We start from the raw sequence: 22,460 nt of genomic DNA, 5'->3' as shown, positions 1-22,460 counted from the left end.
ATTACTTAATAGTTCATTAATACTAATATAATTAGTTTTATATATAATTATTTATATTTACATTCTTAGTTACAATTAAAGGTTCGTGAATCGTCGGAAATAGTTAAAGGTCAAATGTTATCATGAAATAGTTAAGATTATGTTTAAATTTGGTCGGAAATTCCCGGGTCATCACAATTACAAGCGGTGCTTAATCGCAAGAAGAAGAAACAGAAGGACAAAGCTCCGAACTAGAAATGGGAGTATAAATCATAGCAAATAGAAGAGAGCATTAACTGTGGATGACAATGATTATAGAAGAAGCAAGGACTTTGAAATATAAGGGAAGATATAAAACCCAACAACAAAAATCACAAACCGTATATATCAATGCATATAGCAATATAACGACATGGGAGAACTAAAAACACTATAAAACCAAGAGTATAGTAGAAGTAAATAGATTCTTCCAGCGGTAGATGAAAAAGAATAATGACCGATATGAAAGTTAGAAGTACATCGAGAATCAGAACTGGATGGAGCATATTGATGAATACTTTAAAATATGAGTTGAGGGGGAAAGAATAGAAGGTGATGAAACATGACTAGGAACTTAGAAATCAACAGATTTAACTCACACAATGGCGGAATAAGTGAGTCAAACCCTCTAGTGAATAGGTTAAGTTTTTTTTGATTAATTTAGTCAAACCACAACTAAATCAAGTGTGATTAGATCAACACCTAGAGCTATTATTCACCACCTGGGTGATTTGGACTGAGAGAGAATCGGAGGAGCTCACTAGATCTGAGTGTGTGTAACAAATGAGAGGCTTAACCTAAAATGAAGAACATAAGACTTTATATACCCTGCTGTTGACTCACCTATACGATTCATTCATCACACGTACGAGTTGGCTTCATCAGTCGTACGGGTGATCACTCACTCGTGTCTTCTCATTTAGGTTGTAATTGTGACTTAGCTCAGCATCAACCGTGCGTATGAGCCTGTCAGCTGTACTAGTGAGGCTTCACTCGTACGTCTGACTAAGTCTAACATAGTTAAACATTTAAATCTCGTTCCTGCAGTTCCTGTAACCACATACAAACACGGATAGGATAATAACGAGCAATCATGGTGGCCTGTAAATTGTTGTACCTGCAATGGACGCGGGTAGATGTCTAGGAACTGCATAAAATGCAGCAACAGAAGGTGTGAGTTGTAAGGAAACGAAGGAGGTGAATTTATAATAAAATCTCCTACAGAACAATTAAAATGGACGATCGCATTTAAAGCGGATCCTAATTCCCTTGATTACCGGAGAGTCAAATCTTATTAAGAAGATTTTCTTCAAATCCCTTGAAATCTGGGAATCAATCATATCTACGTCAAATGATAAGATGAATCTACACTTACTCATTTCACTCTTCTATGTTAGCTTCATTCGTACTCTTCATATAAATGGATTGTTTATCCAAATTATTCGCTGATGATAAAACTCTAATTTTCAGCCCGTATGCATCATGAAAACATACTTATTATCATTCACGACATTTCCACTCAAATTTTGGGACGAAATTTCTTTAACGGGTAGGTACTGTGACAACCCGGAAATTTCCAACCAAATTTAAACTTTAATCTTTATATGTTTCCGACACGATAAGCAATATTTGTTAAGTTAAATTGCAAGAATTTTAAACTACGTTCATACATTCATTCAACCTCGACCATGTTCTAACGATTCACGAACCATTAAACGAATATGATTATATATGTATATGTGTATATATATTATAACTTGAAACGTAAACAAAATATTAGATTAAATACTTTATATGATTGTATCTGTTTCAAAATATTTATCAATGGAATTAGAAGATAAGATCAAATGATTGAATTATCAGATATATTGAATTATGATTACAAGTCTCTGTTGAAAGGCTCACGTTGATTTGAGAAATCTTTCCGTTTTAACAATATTCGGAAAATGGTAAAGTGATTTATAAATAAGAATAAATTGTCAATTATTGAGAACTAGACAAAGGATAGTGGAAGATTGAATCTCATAAAGATTCGATTGATCTATTTAGTTTCAAACGTACAAAAACGTTTTCAGTTTAAAAAGAACTTTATTATTAAAACGTATATAACTTTTATAAATATCTAGAACCACTTTTGACAACTCATTACTTAACTAGTATGATAAAGATAACGATATTTATATTTTATTTTATTAAATATATATAACGATTTAAATTAATATTATATATATTTATACGCGTATTATACGTACATAGTTTTATACTTTTACTATACTTAAACTTTACCTTTACTTTATTTTTACTTTACTTTAACTTTAATAATTCATACTTTAATAATTCACTTTAATAATTCATACTTTAATAATTCACTTTAATAATTCATACTTTAATAATTCACTTTAATAATTCATACTTTAATAATTCACTTTAATAATTCATACTTTAATAATTCACTTTAATAATTCAAAAATCTATTATAAATAGAATTCAATAGGTTTCATTATTTCATAGAAACTTGAAAATATTTTTCTCTAAACTCTCTCAATCGATTTACATATATATATTTACTCCGTATTATTTCAAGATATTATTAGTATACATAAAATATTACGACGGAGTGCTGTCCGAGTGATTTCGAAATTGTTTTTCGAGTAGGATAGGATTAAGGAAATTATGGGTTATAGCTATGGAGGTGATTGAGTATGGTTCATGGGTATGCTCGTGAGGTCAATATAGTGTTTATCATTTTCGTTGCATCTACGTACCTTTTCTGCAATATTGAATCTCAATATTGATACGTGAGTACTCATAATTTAACTTTTACATACTAATAGTGTATCCCTGACTAGTGCTCGAGTATTTAGGATTATGTACGCTTGTACTTTTGATATTGCCCTTAGACAGGTTAGGTTGAATATTGAATTAGTTACACTTGCGGTTGAGATAAGGTATAAGATATGCATGTCCTTGGAAAGCTAGCGAAAAATTAAGGACTTTTCCTTTAGATATCGAATGGTTTCGATGAACGGATTAGAAGTTATAATTAATTGAATTTTCTATATTTTTATTAAAAATGATTATTATCGTCGTTTTTATCGTCGTTCTAGTTTTATCTTATTATTATCATTATTATTATCTTTATCAATAAAATGGATTTATCATTAAAAATTGTTATTTTTTTTTATTATTACTATCGTTATTATTGTTAAAGTTATAATTAGTATTATTATTATTATTATCCAATTATAATTATTATTATTATTATTATTATTATTATTATTATTATTAGTATTATTATTATTATTATTATTATCATTATTAATATATATATCAATATTTAAAAATGGATATTGTCATTGTTATTATTATTATTACTATATTAACATTATTACAATTATTAGTATTATCGTTAAAAATGTTATAGTAACTATCATTATTAATATTAGTGTAATTAAAACAAATATTTGTAACACCTAATTATTTTGATTACTATTATTATCATTATTATGAACACGATATAAAAGACGATTAAAAGCTATTAAATGAAACGATTAGGAAATAATGAGTAAGAGTATCATGATGAAATTAAAATATTATAAGATATTGATTTAGATAAAATTATCGTTCTTATTATTTTTATCATTACTATTATTATTAAAAATATCGTTAGTATTAAAACTATCATTTTAACAAAAAATATCATTTTAATAGAAATGTCATTGTTACTATAAAATATCATTATTATTATTATTTTAAATAGAATTATTATTTTAAAGATAATATTAAAAATTATCGTAAATATTAAAGTTATCATAATTAGAATTATCGTTTTATCATTATGTCATCTTAGTAATTATAAATATTGATATTTTTATAATAATTATTATTATTACAAAATAATACAACTTTTACTTACTATCATTATAGATATTATTTTATCAAATAAATATGTGATACAAACATATTTTACTACGTGTAATAACTTACTTTAATAATACCTATCATATTATCTTTATGATATTAAATGAACCCTATAAATTTTATTACTTAATATATATAAAAGTATATTATATTATATAAATTTAATATAAAATTTTATTTATTAATAAATAAATTATATTATTTACTCTAATAAATCTTTTAAAAATATTTAAAAATATAAAACGACGATATTTAAACTATATATTAATCATGTATAGATTTTTGGAAATTATTTTGAGTCAAATTTACTTTTGTTGACTTTTGCATATTAGTCTCGAGCATTAGGATTGTGGTACACTATGACTTGGCCTAATTTGTTAGACAAATATTGACCAACACATAATTATATATAATTAATTTAGGTTCGTGAATCCGAGGCCAACCTTGCACTTGTTCAATGACATTATATGTATTTTTACTACGAAATACAGTATGGTGAGTTTCATTTGCCTTTTTACCCTTTATATTTTTGGGCTGAGAATACATGCAAATGCTTTATTAACTATTTTATAATATTTATATGTGTGACTTTCATTTGCCCTTTTTACTCATTACATTTTTGGGCTGAGAATACATGCAAATGCTTTATTAACTGTTTTACAATATTTATATGCGTGAGTTTCATTTGCTCCCTTTTTAAATGCTTTTGCAATATATATTTTAGGGACTGAGAATACATGCGCTGTTTTTATAAATGTTTGACGAAATAGACACAAGTACTTAAAACTACATTCTATGGCTGGATTATTAAATTGAATATGCCCCTTTTTAGTCTGGTAATCTAAGAATTAGGGACCAGACACCCTAATTGACGCGAATCCTAAAGATAGATCTATCGGGCCCAACAAGCCCCATCCAAAGTACCGGATGCTTTAGTACTTCGAAATTTATATCATGTCTGAAGGAGGATCCCGGAATGATAGGGGATATTCTTATATGTATCTAGTTAATGTCGGTTACCAGGTGTTCACCATATGAATGATTATTTTTGTCTCTATGCATGGGACGTATATTTATGAGAACTGGAAATGAAATTCTTGTGGTCTATTAAAATGATGGAAATAAATGATTATGATAAACTAATGAACTCACCAACCTTTTGGTTGACACTTTAAAGCATGTTTATTCTCAGGTGTTAAAGAAATCTTCCGCTGTGCATTTGCTCATTTTAAAGATATTAATTGGAGTCTTTCATAGCATATTTCGAAGAACGTTGCATTCGAGTCATTGAGTTCATCAAAAATTATTATTAAATCAATTTATAGTTGGATAGTGGTTATTATGAAATGGTATGCATGCCTGTCAATTTTCGATGTAAAGAAATTTTGTCTTTTAAAAACGAATGCAATGTTTGTAAAATGTATCATATAGAGGTCAAATACCTCGCAATGTAATCAACTATTGTGAATCGTTTATAATGTATATGAACGGGTCATTTCAACGTATACAATGTTTCGACCTATCATGTCGACACATCTATATATATTTCGGAACAACCATAAACACTCTATATGTGAATGTTGGAGTTAGCTATACAGGGTTGAGGTTGATTCCAAAATATATATAGTTTGAGTTGTGATCAATACTGAGATACGTATACACTGGGTCGTGGATTGATTCAAGATAATATTTATCGATTTATTTCTGTACATCTAACTGTGGACAACTAGTTGTAGGTTACTAACGAGGACAGCTGACTTAATAAACTTAAAACATCAAAATATATTAAAAGTATTGTAAATATATTTTGAACATACTTTGATATATATGTATATATTGTTATAGATTCGTGAATCAACCAGTGGCCAAGTCTTACTTCCCGACGAAGTAAAAATCTATGAAAGTGAGTTATAGTCCCACTTTTAAAATCTAATATTTTTGGGATGAGAATACATGCAGGTTTTATAAATGATTTACAAAATAGACACAAGTACGTGAAACTACATTCTATGGTTGAATTATCGAAATCGAATATGCCCCTTTTTATTAAGTCTGGTAATCTAAGAATTAGGGAACAGACACCCTAATTGACGCGAATCCTAAAGATAGATCTATTGGGCCCAACAAGCCCCATCCAAAGTACCGGATGCTTTAGTACTTCGAAATTTATATCATATCCGAAGGGTGTCCCAGAATGATGGGGATATTCTTATATATGCATCTTGTTAATGTCGATTACCAGGTGTTCACCATATGAATGATTTTTATCTCTATGTATGGGATGTGTATTGAAATATGAAATCTTGTGGTCTATTGTTACGATTTGATATATATAAGTTAAACCTATAACTCACCAACATTTTTGTTGATGTTTAAAGCATGTTTATTCTCAGGTGAATACTAAGAGCTTCCGCTGTTGCATACTAAAATAAGGACAAGATTTGGAGTCCATCTTTGTATGATATTGTGTAAAAACTGCATTCAAAAAACTGATTTCGATGTAACATATTTGTATTGTAAACCATTATGTAATGGTCGTGTGTAAACAGGATATTTTAGATTATCATTATTTGATAATCTACGTAAAGCTTTTTAAACCTTTATTTATGAAATAAAGGTTATGGTTTGTTTTAAAAATGAATGCAGTCTTTGAAAAACGTCTCATATAGAGGTCAAAACCTCGCAACGAAATCAATTAATATGGAACGTTTTTAATCAATAAGAACGGGACATTTCATCAACTCCAAGAACTATTGGATAAGGGTTTTATTCGTCCGAGTAGTTCACCATGGGGAGCACCGGTATTATTTGTAAAGAAGAAGGATGGTAGTATGAGAATGTGCATCGATTATAGAGAGTTGAATAAAGTGACCATAAAGAATCGTTATCCTCTACCAAGGATTGACGATTTATTCGATCAACTCCAAGGTGCTAAGTATTTTTCTAAAATTGACTTGAGGTCGGGATATCATCAGTTGAGAATTCATGAACAAGATATTCCAAAGACGGCGTTTAGAACTCGGTATAGACATTATGAATTCGTAGTAACGCCTTTTGGTCTTACGAATGCGCCTGCGGCATTCATGGACCTTATGAATCGAGTGTGCCTCCGATGCTAGATAAGTCGGTGATCGTGTTTATTGACGATATTCTTATCTACTCCAAGGGTATGAAAGAACACGAACACCATTTGCGAGAAGTTTTAGAAATGTTGCGGAAGAAGAAGTTATATGCAAATTTTTTTAAGTGTGAATTTTGGTTGAGGGAAGTTCAATTCCTCGGCCACATTGTGAATGAGAATGGAATTCAGGTTGATCCCAAAAAGATTGAAGCAATAGAGAGGTGGAATCGACCGACTACGTCGATGGAGATTCGCAGTTTTCTTGGATTAGCCGGTTATTATCGACGGTTTATTCAAGATTTTTCCAAAATTGCTTCCCCGTTGACTAAGTTGACCCGAAAGAATGTAATGTTTAATTGGGGCAATGATCAAGAAGTAGCTTTTCAATTATTAAAAAAAAATTGAGTCAAGCTCCAGTATTGGTGTTACCGGAAGGAATTAATGATATGACCGTTTATTGCGATGCATCAGTCAATGGTCTCGGGTGTGTTTTAATGCAACGGGGTAGAGTTATTGCCTATGCTTCGAGGCAATTGAAAGAGAACGAAAAGAATTACCCCACGCATGATCTTGAGTTAGCTGCGGTGGTCCATGCATTAAAAATTTGGCGCCATTATTTATATGGTGTCAAATGTACCATTATACGGATCACAAGAGCTTGAGATACTTTTTCAGCAAAAGGGATCTAAATAATCGCCAACGAAGATGGTTAGATCTTCTCAAGGATTATGATTGTGAAATACTTTACCATCCGGGTAAAGCTAATGTTGTGGCAGATGCATTAAGTCGAAAGAGCCAACATTCGGGAATTCAAATTGAGTCCTTGCGAATGGCAATTACAAATGATTTTTTTCAGAATATCTCGAAGTCCCAAGTAGAGGCGATGCATGAACTTTCTCATGAAGAAAGAATTAAAGGGCAAGTGGAGTTATTTGAAAAAGATTCTCGGGGATTATTAACCCGCTATGGTAGATTGTGGATTCCAAAACATGGCGGGGTTAGACAATTATTACTTGATGAGGCACATAAATCGAAGTATTCTATTCATCCTGGTGCCACAAAAATGTACCATGACTTGAAAGAAGGGTATTGGTGGCCTGGAATGAAACGGGACATTGTGAAATATGTTGAGCAATGTGTCACTTGTTTACAAGTGAAGGCTGAACATCAAAAGCCTTATGGAAAATTGCAACCTTTAGAAATTCCGAAGTGGAAGTGGGAACATATCACAATGGATTTTGGAAAATTGCAACCTTTAGAAATTCCGAAGTGGAAGTGGGAACATATCACAATGGATTTCATTACGAAGTTACCTAAAACAGCTAGAAATCAATATGATACGATTTGGGTGATTGTAGATCGCTTGACAAAAAGTGCGTTATTTCTTCCAATCCGGGAAGCCTCTTCGTCTGAAACTTCAGCTTCACTTTTCATCAAAGAGGTAATAGCTAGACATGTTGTCCCTGTTTCTATTGTGTCAGATAGGGATACCCGATTCACTTCTCGGTTTTGGAGAAAATTTCAAGAAGATATGGGTACACAATTGAAGTTAAGTACCGCTTTCTATCCCCAAACCGATGGTCAAAGTGAAAGGACCATTCAAACTCTTGAGGATATGTTGCGCGCATGTGCGATTGAGTTCGGTGGAAGTTGGGATGTTCATCTTCCATTAGCGGAATTTTCGTATAATAATAGCTATCATGCTAGCATCGGAATGCCGCCTTATGAGATGCTATATGGAAGAAAGTGTCGCACTCCAATTTGTTGGGTGAGAAAGGTGAAAAGGAAGTGGGTGGATCCGACCTTGTTTTGAAAACAAACGAAAAGATTGAAATTATTCGAGAACGTTTGAAAGCCGCCCAAGATAGACAAAAATCCTATGCGGATAGGGGACGGAGGTCAATTGAATTTAAGGAGGGTGATTTGGTAATGTTAAAAGTCTCACCGTGGAAGGGTATCATTCGGTTTAGAAAACGAGGAAAAATTGGTCCTCGCTATATCGGACCTTTTAAAATTCTAGAAAGAGTGGGCGAAGTTGCATATAGATTAGAATTTCCCGAAAAGTTGTCGGGAATTCATAACACCTTCCATGTATCTCATTTACGGAAGTGCTTAACCGCACAATCTACAATTGTGCCATTAGATGAAGTTTAGGTAAATGAGAAATTAGGGTATATTGAAGAGTCGGTTGATATTGTTGATGAACAAGTGAGGAAAATTCGAAATAAGCCAATCAAATCTTTTAAAGTTAAATGGAAGTACGGGAGAGAAACAGAGTACACGTGGGAAACGGAGGAATTCATGCTTAAACACTTTCCGTCTAGTCACCTAGCTTGGATCACGAGGACGCGATATGATTCAAGTGGGGGAGAGTTGTAAGACCCCAATATTTTAAAGGTATATTTTATTAATTATAAGTGTTAGTTAATTTAGTTTTGGTTAAGGAAAAGGACCAACCTTGTAAGACACTAAGTGGAGGAGGGTCAAAATTGTAAATATGATAAAACTTACCTCTTAAAAATCTGGAAAATCACTTCATTGTTACAGCAAGTTAAAAATAAATATAGAATAAGTGAGGGAGTACTTGTGAGTGGCTATTTTTGGGGATCAAGACTAAGAACCCTAGATTTTCTTCATGCAACTAAATTAAAGGGTGTAATCAACCTTGTTAACACCATTGAAGCTTGTGATTTTCTTAACTTCTCATCATCTCTATAGAAATTGGGGGTTTTATAACCTAACTTGAGGTATGAGCTTTTTATATCTTTAAATCCGAAATTTTGTTGATAGATGACTTTGTTATTGTTAGAAATTAAAGTTTTAGTTTCATTGAAACCCTAATTCGAAAATTAGGGTTAGGGTTTATGATTTAGGTATTTTATAAAAATGATGAACTAATCAAATAGAAACTAGTAATTGTGACTTGATGGTGTGAGTTAAAACTGACTTTGACTTGGGTTGACTTAAGTAATTAGTTAGTAAATTAGTAAATTATATATATATAATGAAGTAAAAAGACTTACAAAGTCTTTTGTTTTTGGTTAAATGGTGTCAAAATGGGCATTACGGGTCTTTGAGGAAAACCCTGGTGATTTTGGTTTTAATGACCAAGTATGAATAGATTGTGATGTATGTGTATGAAATTGTTGTTTAGGTGATTGTACTTGAAGCTTGTGACCTGTCTTGCTTGGAAGTGTGTTAACCATTTTGCTTGGAATTAAGGTGAGTATAATATACATATATAATTTGGCAAATTTGACTGTTGTATGTCGATTATGCAATATTGTTGTTGAGGGTTGAAACCCTACATGACATCGGGGAGATGTCTACATGACATCGGGGAGATGTCTACTTATACATCGGGGATATGTACTTGACATCGGGGAGATGTCTACCTGACATCGGGGAGATGTCCACCTTTACATCGGGGAGATGCACTTCACATCGAGGAGATGTACTTTATGTTGGAAGATGATTTGTATGCTTATTAAATTGTGAATGTGATTTGTGTACTTATAGTTAAGCTTATCTTTTATATACGTATATTGTATTCACTAAGCGTTTCGCTTACTCTGTTGTGGTTTAACATTTTGTAGGATCAAGTCACGATAAGGGTAAGCAAGTGGAGACGATAGATTGAGTGTGGATGTTTGAAATGCTTAAGGACTTGACTAGATGCTTGTTGTGGTTTTGGCTTTGCTATGACGTTATGTGAACACTTTTTGCTTGCCTTTTTGGGTTGTGATCGTATATGGGTAGATGATCCCGGAACTCACGCTCTAATACTCGTTATGTTGATGTTTGTACATTTTGTGTCTTTGGTGTCATATGTCGAATGGGTCAAAATTACTACTTCTGTTATGTGATGGGTCATTGCAGTTAGTCAACGGTTGTAAACGTGTTAACTTTTTGAGATGTTGGTTCTATGTGTTTAATGACTCAAGTACATGTTGTGTTTACATGTTAATTGTCGGAGTTTAAAACGGGACAGGTGTCGTGATGGTTAAATAGGGTTAGATCTTTTGATCCCACTTAGGAATTTTAAAGTCTTTGGGCAGAATTTGGGATCCCATTGGGATCTCCAAAAAAAAAAAAAAAAAAAAAATAAAAATTTGTCGTTTTTCGGGAAATGAGTCTTGGTCGTTTCATAAGATCAATTGAGCAAAATGTTGTGTTCTGATTTGTAAAAAGATTCATATATTACATAATATAATATCATAACCCGTCAATCGCAAGGGTCGCAGGCCCACCTTGCGACGTCACAAGGTGCCTTGCAACTTGCGAGAACGTTCAATATATTTTTTAGAACGGGTCGTTATAGTTTGTTCAAAAACTGTGCATTTTGGTTAATATCTCTATATTTGGCCCAACCTCCATAACTAGGCCGAAGTGGCCCAAGTTTACAAAACAGGCCCATTTAGTTTAAAATGTGAATGAACCTTGCATTTTGGCGACATGTTATTTTCACCACTGCAATAGTCAGATGTATGGTAACAAATTTGGCAGAATGGTACTCGTACTACTTTATTTCTTTGACCATATAGTCCTTTTTGAACTCGTACTTCTTTATTTCTTTGACCATATCCCTTTATGAAAAAGACGTGTAACTGTATTGATAACTCATGCATTACAACATACCTACAATTTACCGTTAAATAGTGAAATATATGGGCCTTTTGGCCATATTAAAGTTGGCTAATGCACTACGAAAAAAAAAAAAAAAAAAAAAAAAAGATACTACAAAGTAACAAACTAAATAGTCCAAACTGATAAGCAGATAGCCCTCAAATAGTTCTTCTTATAAAAGTGTCAGGCTTAATCTAACTTGAAACAAACCTCATAATTAAGTTTACCGGACCAAAGCTCTCAACCGGCGCTACCAGCCATGCATTCACAACATAAACACCACTTGACTCTCAGGTGTCATTTCAGATTATCATTTATGTTTATTTATTTATTTGTATTTCTTTCCCTAATTGTTGACGAGTTGTATGTTAAGCTCACCATTTACAAACTTGTTCAAGTAAATAAACATGTCACCGCTTTAACTTCAATCGTTGTTTTAAACACCAGTCAAATCGAAGGTGACGTTGTTAAAACAGTAAATCGAAGGTTTACTCCAGAAATATCTAATTCGAAACAACTTTTCCGGTGATCTGAATCGGTGGTGGCCGCTATTTTTCCGGCAATGGCGGATCCATAATATTTTTGACCAGGGACAAAAAAATTTTCGCAAAAATTCAATTAGAAAATGACATAGAACGTCTTCAAAATGCTAGTAAATTGTTAATATACACAATTAAACAACATAATTAGTTAAAATAATAACTTGAAGATATTATCTTCTAGAAGATATTATCTTCTAGAAGATATTATCTTCTATTATTTATAGTTTTGAAAATAAAAGTTATCAAAGTTAATCATATAATTTCGAATGCAAACAACGTTTAAATATTTAGACATGGTGTAACCAAAACTTTTACTTTGAGTCATGCTTGTATATAATAAGAGTTAAAATTGTCAATTGTGTAATATTGAGGGTATAAACTATAATTATAATTCATAACATATATTGAGGAAGAATATCAACAAGTATGTATACTGAAAAGATTAAAAAGAACTTCCAAATTAAAATTAAGAGTGGCGTCCGCCCCATCACCTTCTTTATCTTTTCTTTCCTGCAAACTCTATGAATGTCCAAAATAATTTCTTAGCAATCTCATATTTCATATATAAATACACCAACCTCATATTTAAAAGCATCAGAAAAATTTTGAAGTCACTGGGGCAGCTTCCTCAAGGTGGCTCTGCTCCTGTTTTCCGTTGATCTTGTTAACCCACTAACTTGATGGACTAAGCTAGAAAAGTCAAGTCCCTAAAAGTGCATAAACTTATCTATTATTTTCAGAACGCATTTTCGTGATCTAATTTTACAAGGACTATTTTTGTTCTTTGTGCTAGCATTTCGTGTTTTTGTTTTTTGTTCACTTCACTTCCAGATTCATCACGATTTTCTTAGCCCATCAACTCGACTCTACATTGTTTAATTGACATTATTCATTCACTGTGAATCGGTAATCATTGTTTTAAAATGTGTAGGTTGAGAAAACTAGGGTTTATAATGTTTGGCATGAAAGTTGATAAAGGTTAAGTTTGGTTTGATTAAATTGGATGGTTTTGATTAAATTGGATGATTAAATTGGATGGTTTGAGTTCAACCTTTTACACTCTCTCTCCTCCCGACCGTTTTCTCTCTGATTTTTGTACTTCCAAAAAAAAAAAAAATTAAAAAAAAAAATAAAAACCCACGTTTGACTTTAATTGGCCATTGCTTCTATCTTCCACACAAAGTACAAGCAGAGACCCACACCATCGAACTCGCACTAATTTTGCGGACCTAACCGTACTCTTTTTTCCGGCGATTGTTGTGCCACGACCCTCCACGCGCCAAACGCGCCGTCGCGGTAACTTGGCCGGAAACGCACCTGGCCAAAATTCTTGAACCACGGCAAACCAACTGCCGCTACTGACTGCTGTCGTCCGCTTGGGTTTGCGTTTCAATTTCTTATCCTATTTGCCTGTTCCTTTTTTGTACATATATAGATATATAGATATAGATATTTATAACATATTATATTTCTATCTATTTATACATAGCTTATACTGATATTTCATTGTATATGTATACTTATATGTGCTAGATCTCTATATATTCTCTCTATCTGTATCTATTTGGCCTATTTATTGCCCTTTGTACTCGGTATCCTTCAATAGCGTTTAGTGTATTTTGGCACCTGTTATACTCATCTTAGGCTCCTACTGTTTCATTTTATATTTCTATATTTATATATAGTATCTCTTTTTACATCTATAATATAGACAACACACTTTCGTATGGTCACGTGAGGTCATGTCCTCCTAGTTTAGGGGCGGGTAGCTTTAGAAGGGTTGGAGGAGGGAGTAGAGTAGCAACCCCAGGTAAGATTAGAGTGGGAAGTTGGAATGTAGGAACTTTGACGGGCAAGAGGATTGAGCTTGTGGATATCTTTCTTAAGTGTAAGGTGGAAATAGTGTGCGTTCAAGAGACTAGATGGAAGGGACAGGAGGCGGTGGACTTTAATAACTACAGGTTGTGGTACTCGGGCTCTAGGACAGCTCGAAATGGAGTAGGAATCCTTTTAGGTCCAACACACAAGGATCATGTTGTTGATGTGGGTAGGTTTAGCGATAGGATTATGTCGGTTACGTTTATAATTAATGAGGAGACGTTCACGGTCATTAGCGCTTACGCACCCCACGTAGGTTTAGGAGAAGCAGAGAAGAAGAGTTTCTGGGAATTGTTAGATGAGGTTGTAAGGGGATGTCCAGCGGACCACCGATTGATTATAGGGGGCGATCTTAATGGTCATATAGGAGCGGAGGTAGAGGGATATAGGGGAGCCCATGGGGGCTTTGGGTATGGGGTTAGAAATGAAGAAGGGCGCTCAATTCTCGAGTTCGCCATTGCCCATGATATGGTTGTTGCAAACTCTTTCTTCAAGAAGAGGGATGCTCAGCTAGCCTGAAAGGACCCGTTCATATACATTATAAACGATTCACAATAGTTGATTACATTGCGAGGTATTTGACCTCTATATGATACATTTTACAAACATTGTATTCATTTTTAAAAGACAAACTTTCTTTACATCGAAAATTGACAGGCATGCATACCATTTCATAATATCCACTATCCAACTATAAATTGATTTAATAATAATCTTTGATGAACTCAATGACTCGAATGCAACGTTCTTCGAAATATGCTATGAAAGACTCCAAGTAATATCTTTAAAATGAGCAAATGCACAGCGAAAGATTTCTTTAACACCTGAGAATAAACATGCTTTAAAGTGTCAACCAAAAGGTTGGTGAGTTCATTAGTTTATCATAATCATTTATTTCCATCATTTTAATAGACCACAAGAATTTCATTTCCAGTTCTCATAAATATACGTCCCATGCATAGAGACAAAAATAATCATTCATATGGTGAACACCTGATAACCGACATTAACTAGATACATATAAGAATATCCTCTATCATTCCGGGATCCTCCTTCGGACATGATATAAATTTCAAAGTACTAAAGCATTCGGTACTTTGGATGGGGTTTGTTAGGCCCAATAGATCTATCTTTAGGATTCGCGTCAATTAGGGTGTCTGTTCCCTAATTCTTAGATTACCAGACTTTAATAAAAAGGGGCATATTCGATTTCGATAATTCAACCATAGAATGTAGTTTCAATTACTTGTGTCTATTTCGTCAAACATTTATAAAAGCGCATGTATTCTCAGTCCCAAAAATATAAAGGGTAAAAAGGTAAATGAAACTCACCATACTGTATTTCGTAGTAAAAATACATATAACGTCATTGAACAAGTGCAAGGTTGGCCTCGGATTCACGAACCTAAATTAATTATATATATTTATGTGTTGGTCAATATTTGTCTAACAAATTAGGTCAAGTCATAATGTACCACAATCTTAATGCTCGAGACTAATATGCAAAAGTCAACAAAAGTAAATTTGACTCAAAATAATTTCCAAAAATCTATACATGATTAATATATAGTTTAAATATCGTCGTTTTATATTTTTAAATATTTTTAAAAGATTTATTAGAGTAAATAATATAATTTATTTATTAATAAATAAAATTTTATATTAAATTTATATAATAAAATATACTTTTATATATATTAAGTAATAAAATTTATAGGGTTCATTTAATATCATAAAGATAATATGATAGGTATTATTAAAGTAAGTTATTACACGTAGTAAAATATGTTTGTATCACATATTTATTTGATAAAATAATATCTATAATGATAGTAAGTAAAAGTTGTATTATTTTGTAATAATAATAATTATTATAAAAATATCAATATTTATAATTACTAAGATGACATTATGATAAAACGATAATTCTAATTATGATAACTTTAATATTTACGATAATTTTTAATATTATCTTTAAAATAATAATTCTATTTAAAATAATAACAATAATGATATTTAATAGTAACAATGACATTTCTATTAAAATGATAATTTTTGTTAAAATGATAGTTTTAATACTAACGATACTTTTAATAATAATAGTAATGATAAAAAATAATAAGAACGATAATTTTATCTAAATCAATATCTTATAATATTTTAATTTCATCATGATACTCTTACTCATTATTTTCTAATCATTTCGTTTAATAGCTTTGAATCGTCTTTTATATCGTGTTCATAATAATGATAATAATAGTAATCAAAATAATTAGGTGTTACAAATATTTGTTTTAATTACACTAATATTAATAATGATAGTTACTATAACATTATTAACGATAATACTAATAATTATCTTAATGATAATATAGTAATAGTAATAATAATAATAACAATAACAATAACCATTTTTAAATAATGATATATATATTAATAATGATAATAATCATAATAATACTAATAATAATAATAATTGGATAATAATAATAATACTAATTATAACTTTAACGATAATAACGATAGTAATAATAAAAAAAAATAACAATTTTTAATGATAAATCCCTTTTATTGATAAAGATAATAATAATGATAATAATAAGATAAAACTAGAATGACGATAAAAACGACGATAATAATAATCATTTTTAATAAAAATATTGAAAATTCAATTGATTATAACTTCTAATCCGTTCATCGAAACCATTCGATATCTAAAGGAAAAGTTCTTAATTTTTCGCTAGCTTTTCAAGGACATGCATATCTTATACCTTATCTCAACCGCAAGTGTAACTAATTCAAGATTCAACCTAACCTGTCTAAGGGCAATATCAAAAGTACAAGCATGCATAATCCTAAATACTCGAGCACTAGTCAGGGATACACTATTAGTATTTAAAAGTTAAATTATGAGTACTCACGTATCAATATTGAGATTCAATATTGCAGGAAAGGTACGTAGACGCAACGGAAATGATAAACACTATATTGACCTCACGAGCATACCCATGAACCATACTCAATCACCTCCATAGCTATAACCCATAATTTCCTTAATCCTATCCTACTCTAAAAACAATTTCGAAATCACTCGGACAGCACTCCGTCGTAATATTTTATGTATACTAATAATATCTTGAAATAATACGGAGTAAATATATATATGTAAATCGATTGAGAGAGTTTAGAGAAAAATATTTTCAAGTTTCTATGAAATAATGAAACCTATTGAATTCTATTTATAATAGATTTTTGAATTATTAAAGTATGAATTATTAAAGTGAATTATTAAAGTATGAATTATTAAAGTGAATTATTAAAGTATGAATTATTAAAGTGAATTATTAAAGTATGAATTATTAAAGTAAATTATTAAAGTATGAATTATTAAAGTGAATTATTAAAGTTAAAGTAAAGTAAAAATAAAGTAAAGGTAAAGTTTAAGTATAGTAAAAGTATAAAACTATGTACGTATAATACGCGTATAAATATATATAATATTAATTTAAATCGTTATATATATTTAATAAAATAAAATATAAATATCGTTATCTTTATCATTCTAGTTAAGTAATGAGTTGTCAGAAGTGGTTCTAGATATTTATAAAAGTTATATACGTTTTAATAATAAGTTCTTTTTAAACTGAAAACGTTTTTGTACGTTTGAAACTAAATAGATCAATCGAGTCTTTATGAGATTCAATCTTCCACTATCCTATGTCTAGTTCTCAATGATTGACAATTTGTTCTTATTTATAAATCACTTTACCATTTTCCGAATATTGTTAAAATGGAAAGATTTCTCAAATCAACGTGGGCCTTTCAACAGAGACTTGTAATCATAATTCAATATATCTGATAATTCAATCATTTGATCTTATCTTCTAATTCCATTGATAAACATTTTGAAACAGATACAATCATGTAAAGTATTTAATCTAATATTTTGTTTACGTTTCAATTTATAATATATATACACATATACATATATAATCATATTCGTTTAATGGTTCGTGAATCGTTGGAACTTGGTCGAGGTTGAATGAATGTATGAACATAGTTTAAAATTCTTTAAATTTAACTTAACAAATATTGCTTATCGTGTCAGAAACATATAAAGATTAAAGTTTAAATTTGGTTGGAAATTTCCGGGTTGTCACAGTACCTACCCGTTAAAGAAATTTCGTCCCGAAATTTGAGTGGAAAGGCCGTGAATGATAATAAGTATGTTTTCATGATGCATACGGGCTGAAAATTAGAGTTTTATCATCAGCGAATAATTTGGATAAACAATCCATTTATATGAAGAGTACGAATGAAGCTAACATAGAAGAGTGAAATGAGTAAGTGTAGATTCATCTTATCATTTGACGTAGATATGATTGATTCCCAGATTTCAAGGGATTTGAAGAAAATCTTCTTAATAAGATTTGACTCTCCGGTAATCAAGGGAATTAGGATCTGCTTTAAATGCGATCGTCCATTTTAATTATTCTGTCGGAGATTTTCTTATAAATTTACCTCCTTCATTTTCTTACAACTCACACCTTCTGTTGATGCATTTTATGCAAGTCCCTAGACATCTACCCACGTCCATTGCAGGTACAACAGTTTACAGGCCACCATGATTGCTTGTTATTATCCTATCCGTGTTTGTATGTGGTTACAGGAACTGCAGGAACGAGATTTAGATGTTTGACTATGTTAGACTTAGTCAGACGTACGAGTGAAGCCTCACTAGTACGGCTGACAGGCTCATACGCACGGTTGATGCTGAGCTAAGTCACAATTACAATCTAAATGAGAAGACACGAGTGAGTGATCACCCGTACGGCTGATGAAGCCAACTCGTACGTGTGATGAATGAATCGTATGTGTGAGTCAACAGCAGGGGTATATAAAGTCTTATGTTCTTCATTTTAGGTTAAGCCTCTCATTTGTTACACACACTCAGATCTAGTGAGCTCCTCCGATTCTCTCTCAGTCCAAATCACCCAGGTGGTGAATAATAGCTCTAGGTGTTGATCTAATCACACTTGATTTAGTTGTGGTTTGACTAAATTAATCAAAAAAAAACTTTACCTATTCACTAGAGGGTTTGATTCACTTATTCCGCCATTGTGTGAGTTAAATCTGTTGATTTCTAAGTTCCTAGTCATGTTTCATCACCTTCTATTCTTTCCCCCTTAACTCATATTTTAAAGTATTCATCAATATGCTCCATCCAGTTCTGATTCTCGATATACTTCTAACTTTCATATCGGTCATTCTTCTTTTTCATCTACCGCCGGAAGAATCTATTTACTTCTACTATACTCTTGGGTTTATAGTGTTTCTAGTTCTCCCGTGTCTTTATATTGCTATATGCATCGATATATATGGTTTATAATTTCTGGTTTGTCGTTGGGCTTTATATGTTCCCTTATATTTCAAAGTCTCTGCTTCTGTCTTCTATAATCATTATCATTCACAGTTAATGCTCTCTTTTATTTGCTGCAATTTATACCCCAATTTCTATTTCGGAGTTTTGTCCTTTCGTTTCTTCTTCTTGCGATTAAGCACCGCTTGTAATGGTCCAGAATTCACAGATATGAATTTCAGAATGAACATTGTTAATGTTCTAGGAAGGAAATTGTGATGGCACGATCTTGACTCGTTAAATTACTAGAATACCTTGGAAAAGGCCGAATCATCAAGAAATATTTTCTTGATATTTTAGAGGTTAAATAGAATACAAGAGTCGTATAACATGGCACGTGATGATGTTATGATCTGTGAATCATCACGTTCCATTTAGAAACTCAGCATGACTTACTGTAATATAATCACATTGATCAAGTGTCATTATATTATACTAATTCATGCTTCAGTTCCCAACACTACTTCAAAATATTCCTATTTTAAAGTTGAATGTTTCAGAATTTAGAAACTAAAATAGTTTCTTTTATGATGTAATACAGATAGCGCGAAGAGGTAAATGATTTCAAATAAGAAAAATTAAGAAAATATCTTCAGAAATATGGAGGATATTTATAATGAAAGATATGATCATATTTTAGAATTTCTAATATCAGAGGATGATGAAGAATATTGTCAGCAGGGGTTTAGAGTCAGGAGCAAGGTATTCGTTAATGACTTCAGCAGGTACTGAATCATTTGGATTCTTTGAAGTCAGGTTCAGTCTTTGTAATTTGTCCACAGCCTCCTTCCTACTTTGCTCAATCCGTTTTCCAGTTCCAAAACTTCTCTTTTTCTGTGCTTTGCCAGCACACTTCATCATTATCATCCAGCTTTTACCGTTTAAAGTCGTTTATAGTTTTTGCTGCTTCATCAGCATTTTTTCCATTTTCGGAAAACCAATTCGTAGTTCGGAGTGTTTTTCAGAAACTTCACATTCCAATTAAGTCCAGAAGATAGACGTTATATATACACATATAACTGTTGGCGTAGACATGCTGCGAGATTTCAAAATACTGATTGCTAATTTCCAATGATTCGTATGGCAATTCTCATTACAAGATGCGAATGAGTAAATGATGGGGTTTCAATGAATAATTATAACGACTTTTTGGAGAGGCTAAAGTCAAAGGGTAATGAAGTTGTTGGTACATCTGCTAATAATGTGGTGGAATGTAAAAGGTTCCCTGGTAACGATGGTGTATATCTCAAGGTTATAATAAGGTTAGTCTAACTGAAAAGTCGAAGTTGACTTGCTGGAGTTGTGACAAAACTGGCTACTTTGAATAGGAGTCGCAAAGTTATTTTTGCTAATAAATGCCAAAGAATCTGACGCGGATACGTTGTTTAAATTTTTATTTTGGTTTCAATAGTTTTTCGGGTACATAACTGTGGGTAACATGTGGTTGGATCATCATCTCGATTGCTCATCATTCGAAGTGTCTTCAGAAATTTTTGAAGGGTTTGAACACAGATTGTAATCGTTAACATACATTTGATGTTCTAACACAGTTTTGAAGTCAAAATATAGCTTGTGAAAGATGTAAGGATCTAAGAGTGATGATTTTGGTCATATCTCAAGTTGAATTTTGTGATTTCAAAATCAGAATATGTAATTAAATTTTGAATGAGTATGGTTGTTTTGATTTCTATAAAAGAATGTATATTGTTGTGAAAGTAGGGAGTATAATGGATGATTTGCTGAATCAGATTCGAAGAATGTAACATATTAATTGTGAATTTATATATCTCTCAGGTATTACCTACCCGTTAAAAAAAATTTCGCAATTAATATTTTGTACAAAAGAATTTTATTACAGTCTTTATGAAAATATATATATGTATATTTTCTTCAGATGTAACATAGATTTAATGAGTTAATGTTAAATTAAACTCATTAGATTTACGGTTGAAACTAGAATTGAATAATCCCTAAAGGCTTTAAAAAGTACATAACTTTTACGCAGTATTTCTTTAATGACATTGAAATTATGAATCAATACTTCGTTATTCGTTGATGTATGATGTTCGGTTCGTGGAATTCTTGTGAATTTCGCAAAGTACGAATGATGTTATCTGAAAAGTTTCGGGTACATCGATGATGAAAGTGTAAAATCAAATATATACTTGATTTATTATGAATTGGAATTTGTTGAATTGCGACAGAGATTGTAGTTAACGCTGGTTAAGTTGCGGCCGAAGGACGTACATTATTGCATATTTGTAATATGAATTAACCGAGTAGTTAAGATTCACACACAATAGCTTAGCATGGAAAGATTTATTTCAATATATATATATATATATATATATATATATATATATATATATATATATATATATATATATATATATATATATATATATATACATATAATTTCTTCAGAGGGAATGAGTTAATTCTTCATAACTCGTTGATACAATATACACGTTATTGATTCGTAATGATGTCCACAGTGATTCTTGAACTGATGGAGTTTGTGATGTTATCGGTGTTGTTGATTCGGATGTTGACTGTACTAACGATGCTGGTAACGCTGACGGTACTGTTGATGTTGTTGGTAATGCAAGTTTAGCTTGTTAATCACACACCATTTTTGTCAGGGTTTCTACTCTTCCTTCTATCATTTTGGTTCGCTTAACTGATTTATGGTTAGGGCTAGATTGGATAATCTCTAAGACTTTAGAGATTACATAATCACCGAGGAAATGTTTCTCCATTGAAGTTATGAATTAATACTTCATCAGTTATTGTTGTTGGTACTCCTTGGTATCTATGGTGCGTATGACGTTGATGCTCGTGGGACAGATTGTGAAGTTGAGGTTTACGACGCGGTTGTGGTTGAAGATGGTAATGGTACTGTTGGTGTTGATGATGGTGGTACTGGTTATGCTGC

General features: G+C 31.6%; 1 protein-coding gene and 1 long non-coding RNA gene across 2 annotated transcripts; both read left to right on the top strand.

Moving 5' to 3' along the window:
• The first annotated feature begins 9,675 nt into the window (after positions 1-9,675).
• On the top strand, positions 9,676-10,896 carry LOC139857197 (uncharacterized). The gene is made up of 3 exons (XR_011762386.1): positions 9,676-9,807; positions 10,215-10,282; positions 10,657-10,896. It is a non-coding gene; the product is annotated as an uncharacterized lncRNA (long non-coding RNA).
• Positions 10,897-13,151: 2,255 nt separating this feature from the next.
• Positions 13,152-14,625, top strand: LOC139860044 (uncharacterized). The gene is made up of 2 exons (XM_071848817.1): positions 13,152-13,206; positions 13,940-14,625. Exons 1-2 carry the CDS (start codon positions 13,152-13,154, stop codon positions 14,623-14,625), a joined length of 741 nt encoding a protein of 246 aa, XP_071704918.1.
• The last annotated feature ends 7,835 nt before the right edge of the window (positions 14,626-22,460 follow it).

This window comes from Rutidosis leptorrhynchoides, chromosome 7, assembly GCF_046630445.1.
Source record: "Rutidosis leptorrhynchoides isolate AG116_Rl617_1_P2 chromosome 7, CSIRO_AGI_Rlap_v1, whole genome shotgun sequence".
NCBI lineage: Eukaryota > Viridiplantae > Streptophyta > Magnoliopsida > Asterales > Asteraceae > Rutidosis > Rutidosis leptorrhynchoides.
This window is presented reverse-complemented; position numbering and strand designations above follow the sequence as displayed.

Bases quoted from the DNA above. Each gene is read 5' to 3' on its own strand.
- LOC139860044 (XM_071848817.1), top strand. From the start codon at position 13,152: ATGTGTAGGTTGAGAAAACTAGGGTTTATAATGTTTGGCATGAAAGTT. The intron at 13,207-13,939 runs GTTAAGTTTGGT...TCTATAATATAG, and splicing joins TGGCATGAAAGTTGATAAAG to ACAACACACTTTCGTATGGT.